The 8712-nt window shown below is 38.6% G+C and overlaps 1 protein-coding gene across 1 annotated transcript in view; it reads right to left on the bottom strand.

Annotated features, from left to right (window-relative positions):
- Nucleotides 1–6356: 6356 nt before the first annotated feature.
- Nucleotides 6357–8712, bottom strand: part of LOC133448714 (arf-GAP with GTPase, ANK repeat and PH domain-containing protein 1-like) — a 30045-nt gene continuing 27689 nt past the window's right edge. The window contains exon 19 of the mRNA XM_061727497.1: nt 6357–8394. Coding sequence (XP_061583481.1) covers nt 8113–8394 — 282 coding nt within the window. The 3' untranslated portion in view covers nt 6357–8112. The remainder of the gene's footprint in view (nt 8395–8712) is intronic.

Below are 8712 nucleotides of genomic sequence, written 5' to 3'. Positions count from 1 at the left end.
TTAATGAGAAATTACTCAGTATAAGCATCCTCTAATAAAAACAGGAAGTAAAGCAAGCAGTCAAACATAAAACAGGGAAACATAACTAGATGAATGTCAGCAAGCTAACAAAGGACTATTTCAAGAAATGAAAATTCGAGGAGAAGTGATGGTCAACTCCAAACTCCAAACTTGACACAAAACCTGCAGTATCTGAGAAAGTAGAGCTGTTGAAGGCAGCATCCTCTGAAATCTTAATGTGCTTTTTTGTATCAATACTGACAGGAGTGTAAATTACCAACAGGCACTAGTACAGCCTCATAACATCACAGAGGGTACACGTTTTATTCCTCTGTAACTGTCTGAATAGTCCTTTTTGCCTTTGATACAGAACATGTGGTGCCCATTTCTTCCATAAAAGATCTGGAATAATAATTTGATTCCACAATTTGACTGTGCTGCTCCATCCTCAGAGCCCAGAGATGTTGGCGTTGCCCCTGGAAAGACTGACGTAAAGCTGTGCTCTGCACAGTAATATTTTAAGTGGCATTTGTTGCAGCTCCATATTGTAATACCTCTTGCCCATGTGGTTATACCAGCTGTTGATCAACGATGGTTCTTGACGGAGTGCCCTCTAAGGGGCTCACAGGTGTCCTGCTTAAGCGTGCGCCCTGATCCTTTACTGACTGAAATTCCACCAGATTTCTTGATCGATGATTATGTGCATTGCAGAAGGAGAAAATGCTATCCCCTCCTAATCTTCTTTTAGTGATACTATTTTTGACATTTAAATCTGAAAAAGGTTCAATCTTTGCACTAAGCCTTTCATACTCCTTTTGCATCAAATCATCATTTCCATCACCTGTTGATATCACATACTGCAAGAACTTTGTTATTTTTCCTTTCCCTTCTTGCCAGCACTAAATTACGCCTCTAATCCAACTTTTTTTGGAATGTGTTGCAGGTCTGAAATACAAAAATGGAAATGAAATGATGTTGATGTGAGAAAAAACATAAAATATTATATTTTCATGTGGTCTTCATAGAAACGGTTTCTAGTAAAGCCAAGTATCACAATGTTCAGTGTTTCTAACTCTAAAAAGTTTTCATAGATCTTTATGTGCATGGATTCCTTTGAAGTTTACTCTCAGAGAAAAAGCATCCATGATTTCCTTAATTTAGTCCCGTCTCCTGTCCCAGTACTCCTGGCACACATTCCTTAGGTTCTTTCTTAAGTTTACCATCAGGATTTCACTGTTGTCTAACAGCTGAGAGGACAGCTAGAGGCAGGGGAGGGAGGGATGTGGAGATGAAAATTAGAAGAATGAGAAACAATCATTAGAGAGATATTCCAAGGCTGTGTCAACAAAATCGTCTTTAAACCACATAAATACAGACAGAAGTTGTAACTGAGAATCTGATTTTAACACTGTAATCACTGTACTTATGTCAGGGCATAAATCTGGTTCCAAACTGCAGACCAAAGCAAATAACTTTGAATCTTCTTGCGTTAATTGGAAAAAAACTAAGCTGTGCTTTTAATTACACGTGATCTTTTACCAGCATTGATGTTATTTGCAGTTATGTGGCTGTAGCTTACTTAAATATAGTAATGTTGCATTTTCTTTTCTTTCCTACTTCTTTTAATCTTTCTTTATAAAATTGGATTTCATTTTTTATTTTTTCTTTACTTTTAAAACTTGAAGTGCTTTAAAGCGAATGCCCTTGAGAGTTTTTACTTTAACAGCTAAATATAAGCTGCAGACAATTTGCAAAATTAAAGGAAAATCCTTTAAGAGCGAAATGCAAATGCTTTATTACAGTTGCAAATTTAGGCACCAGCTTTCCAACCATGTTCTTTGGCATCCATAAAAATGATGAGCGAGCCCAGTTGATTTGGATTTTTATTATAATTTCATTTAATTTCTTTTGTTCTTGAGGTACTAAGAGCTTTGAGCGGAAAGTGCTTGACTGGCTGGTGTTTCAGACGGGGCAGTGATCATTTAGACTTACAAAAAAAGGTCAGAACAAATGTGCAAAAGTTGTGGTTGGCCAAACATATTTGATGTTTGACATTTGAGTGTGTGTATTATGTGCAATATGTAACTTTCAACCTTTACAATTACACTTCAGGTTCAAGGGAATGATGTGAGCAAGATTTCACACTTAAATACTGTCCCACATGTGTCGTCTTGTCATAGAATTGGAGGCAAGGCTCAGTGAGTTAGAGGTCCGGTCCCGTCAGCTAGACCATAGTCCCGTAGACTCGTCAGCTAGCCAGGCTAAAGTAGCGGCGGACCGACCTAGAGGTGGGTGGTGCAGTTGGTGCAGTTCTTATTTCTAGTAATCTGACCAATATTATTAGATACTCCCCCTGACAATCCAGGGTCCAGGCCAGGATCCAGAGCTGCAGTCTTACACACTTTTCTGCTGCTTCTCGAGGACTAATGCCTGCCAATAAAACTGTAGGATTGCATTATGTATTTGGCGACTCTGACAAGGAGCCTAGCAAAATAGAATTGGTTGCAGTTCCCCGCCCTCCAATAGTTTACCAGGTGCAGCATGATAGAGGTGTTAATCAAAATAACCTTGTAAAAATGAAAACCAATGTGCATTTGGTACCAATTAGAGACAGAGAAATTTGATGCGGACTACTAAATATATGATCGTTAAGCTCCAAGTCTCTATTAGTAAACAATGTAATTACAGAGACCAGAAGTGATATTTTCTGTTTAACAGAAACGTGGCTACAGGAGGAAGAGTATGTTAGTCTGAATGAATCGACTCCGCCCGGCTACTTAAATCATCATATTCCTTGAAGCACGGGCCGAGGCGGAGGAGTAGCAGCAACTTATAACTCCAATCTTCAAACAAAATCTGAACCTAAATGCGATTATAATACATTCAAAGCCTCACGCTTAGTCTAAAACTCCTGAGCTGGAAATCAGAGAAGCCAGTTTTGTTAGTGACAGACATTTTAGCTAATTATAGACCAATTTCCAACCTTCCATTTGTATCTAAAATTCTGGAAAAGGTAGTTGCAAGCCAGTTATGAGACAATTTGTATGGAAATGGCCTGTTTGAAATTTTTCAGCCAGGGTTCAGAATGCATCATAGCACAGAGACAGCACTGGTTTGAGTCACGAATGACCTTCTTATGGCCTCAGATAAGGGATTAGTTTCCATACTGGTTCTACTGGACCTCAGTGCTGCTTTTGACACTGTAGATCAGCATTTTACTGTATAGGTTAGAGCATATTGCTGGGATTAAAGGGGCAGCTCTACGTTGGTTTAAATCTTATCTATCTGACAGGTTCCAGTTTGTTCATGTACATGTGGTTTCTTCAGAACAGTCGAGGATCTGTTATGGTGTTCCGCAGGGTTCAGTGCTAGAGCCAATCTTTTTCAGTCTTTTCACGCAGCCCTTGGGAAGTATAATCCAGAATCACGGCATACATTTTCATTGCTATGCTGATGCTCTATTTGTCTATGAAGCCAGATGAAACAGAACCGTTAGGTAAACTTCAGACAGGAAGTCTGGAAATGTTTTGCTTCTAAATTCCGATTAAACAGAGGTTATTATTTTTGGTTTTTGGTTAGATGGTGTTGCGATGGCTTTCAGTGCAACTGTGAAAAACCTTGGTGTTGTTTTTGATCATGATTTGTCATTTAAACCGTATATTAATCAGGTTTGTAAAATAGCGTTTTTCCATCTCCGTAATATCGCAAAGATTAGGAACATCCCCTCGCAGAGTGAAGCGGAAAAAGTAATTCATGCGTTTGTATCTTCTAGACTAAATTACTGCAATGTGTTATTAGCAGGATGTCCAAGTAATTTGCTGAATAGGCTCCAGCAGATCCAAAATGCAGCAGCACAAGTGCTTACAGGAATCAACAAGAGTGACCACATTGCTCTGTGTTAGCTTCGCTCCATTGGCTACCCGTTAAATTTTATAACTTGCTTATAAAGCCCAAAACGCGATATTTGCAAGACCTGATAGTACCTTATTTTCCTAACAGAGCTATCCGTTCTCAGAGTGCAGGCTTACTCGTAGTTCCTAGAGTATCCAAATGTAGATTGAGAGGACGGGCATTCTGCTATCAGGAACCATTACTATCGAACCAACTTCCAGTTTTGGTTAAGGAGGTTAACACCCCTCCACCTTTAAAACCAAACTTAAAACATTTCCGTTTAGCAAAACCTATAGTTACTGTCAACTCTAGTGTGTTAGGGCCAGTACTCATAGCTGCAGCTATAGAACAAGACTATAATAATTTGTCTCAAACATAGCTTCGTTGGAGATACAGTATGCTGCTATAGGCCTACGCTGCAGGGGGGCACCAACATGATCCACTGAGCGGTGCCCATCACCCCTCATCGTCTCTTCTTCTCTTCCTTTCTTATTAATTATAAGTATCTCATAACCATCATTGTTCTCCATCGTTTTTGTAGTTTGTTGTGCTGGTCTCCCCCCTCTTTTTCTCTTTTATGCATGTTTGCAGGCCAGAGCTTCAGGAGCTGCATGCTGCCCTGCTGTCCCACCCTCTGATCATCCCACTGCTTGCTTCCACCTGTCTGTATGGATGTCTGGTAGATGCCTACTGAAATTCCTGACCTGCATACACCCCACCTGGCTGTTTTTTAATAATGCGGAGTTCAATTATTGTTAATATAACAGCAAGATTTTGCTGTTACGGTGGAGCCTATTCTCAGTTATTTTATATCCAACTGGTAATAATAATGATGAATCTATTGTTTAATTTATTCACTAATATTTGCTTTGTCAGAAAGTTAAGAAATTGTGTTTGTTTATTAGCTAGTTTTTCGACCTGTTGACTAACTGATCATTCATCTAACCACTGAGCTGAGGCTGTTTTTAAAAACTGTTATGTAACTTCATGTGTATCATTATAGTCAAGCTTGTTTTTTGTTTTTTTTCTTTTTGGTGCAAATATCTATCTATAATGAAACTAATAATGGTGTTGGGTTTAAAAAATCTCACAACATCAGTAAATACAGTAAAAACAAAAGCACATGCAAGTGCACTGCTGTAACAGGCAGAGGTCCTGGTGTGCAGAGATGTGGGGAAGCTGCCCTTAAACCTGGTCCCCGTTTGAGTGTGTGAACATGTGAGACATTGTTTGAGATATTGTTTTGAGTGGTGACCTTTATCCTACAATCAAACACTTATATCTCAAAGGAAGAGGTCGTTACCAGGCTGACCTGCCTCCGTCTGCAGAGCAAGAGGACTGCACAGATGAACGACTATAAAAATAAATCTGGGTCATATGCTTTGATTTTGGGCCGACGTGGTACACAGCACTCCGTTACCACCATAAAAATCCTAGGAGGAGATACTGTATCATTTATAAGAATGTTGCATTTCTATCTATCTATCTATCTATCTATCTATCTATCTATCTATCTATCTATCTATCTATCTATCTATCTATCTATCTATCTATCTATCTATCTACCCACAGTACAGTATAACAATATAGTGACAGTATACAGTATAACTATATATATATATATATATATATATAAAACATACGGATAGATAATGGATATATAAAACATACTGATTGAAGTGATTTCATCTTAAACTACTGCAGATGTGAAAATAAGGTTTATAAATAAGTCTATTACCGGTACTTTGACCCACAAAGAAATAGGTCACTGCCAAAAGCTTTTAATAAGGACCAGCTACTTACAGACCATCTTATATTTAAATTTTGATTTGAATATGAAATTATGAGTCCTGTCTATTGAAGATGCGGGTCCAAGCAGGACATTTAGGGGCCAAAATAAGCCAATCAAATCTGAACAAAGAGACGCTCACACACAGCCTGAACAAAACAAAACAAAAACAAACCACCACAGCATTGGCAGTAACCGCAGTGTATTTATAACAAATGCTCAATGATTCATTGCATGAGTTTAAAAAAATGGCAAGAGATGGATACGTCACAGAGACAGCTTCAGGTCAACAAAACAAAAACAAAAAAAAACATTACATATGCCCTTTTTAAAAATGTAAATTCTGGGAACACTCTTCTGCATGTCTGTTTTCTTAACGATATGGAAATACCAAGTCTTTTGAAGAACAGATAAACAGTTAAAACATACTTTTAATTTCTATTAGTCAAATCAGGAGTAATATAAGTTGTAAACTGTATAATCTGGAAAAAACTAGTGACGCTAGTATTTATAGTGAAATAGTGAACCTTTGTTTTTTTCTCTACATTCAGTCAAAAGCAAGTCACTTGTTCATTTACATTTCTAGAATTACACTTTGACAATGAGCTGCAGTCCGGACGAAAAAGGAAATACACTCTCTTTCAATATAAAAGTCTTATATGGTCTTACATTTTAAATCATCTGGTTTTTACCAACACTTCACTTGGTAGTAGATGAGCAACAACATGACATATCACACAGTGCAAAAAAAAACAAAACTTGTATAAAATACTGCACATCCTTGCTGCTTTCAAAAGAATTAAGAAGCAAACCAGGAGCCGCTAATAAAATTCACTTGATTAAGTGATAATCAGCAGAAGTATTGACAGCTTGATGGTCTGGAGCCGTCAGCTGTGTGTCAACACAATGCTAAAAAGGTAAATCATCTGTAATGATATCAGCAACACGACTCTGTACATCACTCTGGGGAGGGTTAGAGAGACAGTCCCAAACCATTTATTGTCTGTTTAAAAAAAACAACAAGAACGACACAAACATCCGGCACCAGATAACAAGCATGGTGGTGGGAGTGTAATGGTTTGGGCTTGTTTTGCTCCTTGAGTCACTGAGTCGACCATGAACTTCTATTTACTAAAATACAGCCAAATGCCAGTCTGATGGGAACTGAAAAGAGCTGTGCTTCAACATGTTCTCTCAAATCTCGATGAACTAAAGCAACAAGGTAAATAATAGTTTCCCGAAATTCCTCCACAACAATATGAGAGACTAATAATATCTTAACTACTATCATTTACCGCTAACTGTTGCTTCTGTAATGACAGTGCAACATGTCATGTGCTGTTGGTCATCTGAGTTTGTATTTAACTCATTTTAAGACCTCGGGACCATATAATTTATTCTTATATGTCCCTAAATGTAAAACCTTACAACTGAATGAGATTGTATGTCCTTGTTCATGTGTCTGTATGCTGGCATCATAGTACACACATCCTGTACATGATTAATGTCAAAAGCACTAGTAAACATAACATAAAAATCCCAGTTAACCAGGTGGTTACAATTAAAAACAGAAGCAAAACTTTGTACAGTAAATCTCTGAACAGCAATGGGTGACCCTCTGAGTTTTATACACAGAACCAACTGTACAAATCATACATCCACAACCTGGAGAGTGAAGCACTTTTACATTATTTTTTTTTTTATTTTAGCATTTCTATACAGTTATTTTATCTTTAAAACAACATTCCCCTTTCCAGTCACTAATGTTTTCACATCAACTTACAGATAACACAATTTCTGCACTGAATGACCAGCTCAGGTGAATTTAAGACTCACATTCATTGTCAAAATTAATACCTACTGCCATGTTTGATGTTAAGAAATCAATACATCCCACTATGAAATAGTAAAACTTATTGCAGTTCTTTACGTCTGGGCTTTAGCTGCTCAGATAAGCTGTTTGAGGCTGCAAGCAGGTCTCCATTATGAACCGAATGGAGAACGAAGTCGAGTATTTACTGCATGACGTGATCTGAATCTGATAAACAGTTCAGTACATTCCTCTTAAATACTAATGCACAGGTGTATGTAGGCAGGAATATTTCTGTTATTTAGTTTGGTAAAATCATTCTCGTATTGTGTGATCAGCGGCTTTCATCCCTGAAACACACACCTCTGAACCCCTCATACAGCTCCAGAGGTGCAACATCTGTCAACTTGTCCATCACTTGCACTGGCCTGTGTAGATGTAAAGGACACCATGAGGGCAAAGCAACAAGCTCACACACACACACACACACACACACACACACACACACACACACACACACACACACACACACACACACACACACACACACACACACACACACACACACACACACACACACACACACACACACACACACACACACACACACACGACACAGTGATTATGATAATGCTCTTCTGGAAGTGCTGTAACTCAAGTTAGTGCTGCCACTTTTGTGTGAGATCTTGATTGTTGTGGCAACTGTGAGGTTCGGCGTCATAGCAACAGGGAAGCTGGGCGCTCCGGCCGATGCGAAGCCCACTGCCGTGGCAGCAGAGGCTGCCGGTTCAATCGGGCATCCGTGCTGCAGCAGAATGTCGACGCACTCCTGACTACCGGCACTTTGAGCCAGAGCCAACGCCGTCTGCCCCTGAGCGTCCCGGTGTCGGACGTCACCGCCATACTGAACACAGAGCATAACAAACCGGATTACACTGTGTAATTATTGGACATTTCTCACTTTAAAGAATATTCATCATTCATGGAATTTAGGTAAACTAGCCTTATATTAAGATATGATTTAGTTAAGCTTTACTGCCTTTCAAATACAGCTAACCTGCACTGCTCTGCTGAACCATTTATTTTAACTTTCTTTATTCTTTACTGAGTGAATTTCTCAAAGGGCGACATTCTGTCCTTTTTGCATCTTTTCTTTCCTTTTTTTTTGATTTAACTGGAATGCATGTCTCTTTCTAAGTTTTACAGATGTTTTTGTTTTTTA

This window comes from Cololabis saira, chromosome 8 (genome assembly GCF_033807715.1).
Source record: "Cololabis saira isolate AMF1-May2022 chromosome 8, fColSai1.1, whole genome shotgun sequence".
NCBI lineage: Eukaryota > Metazoa > Chordata > Actinopteri > Beloniformes > Belonidae > Cololabis > Cololabis saira.
This window is presented reverse-complemented; position numbering and strand designations above follow the sequence as displayed.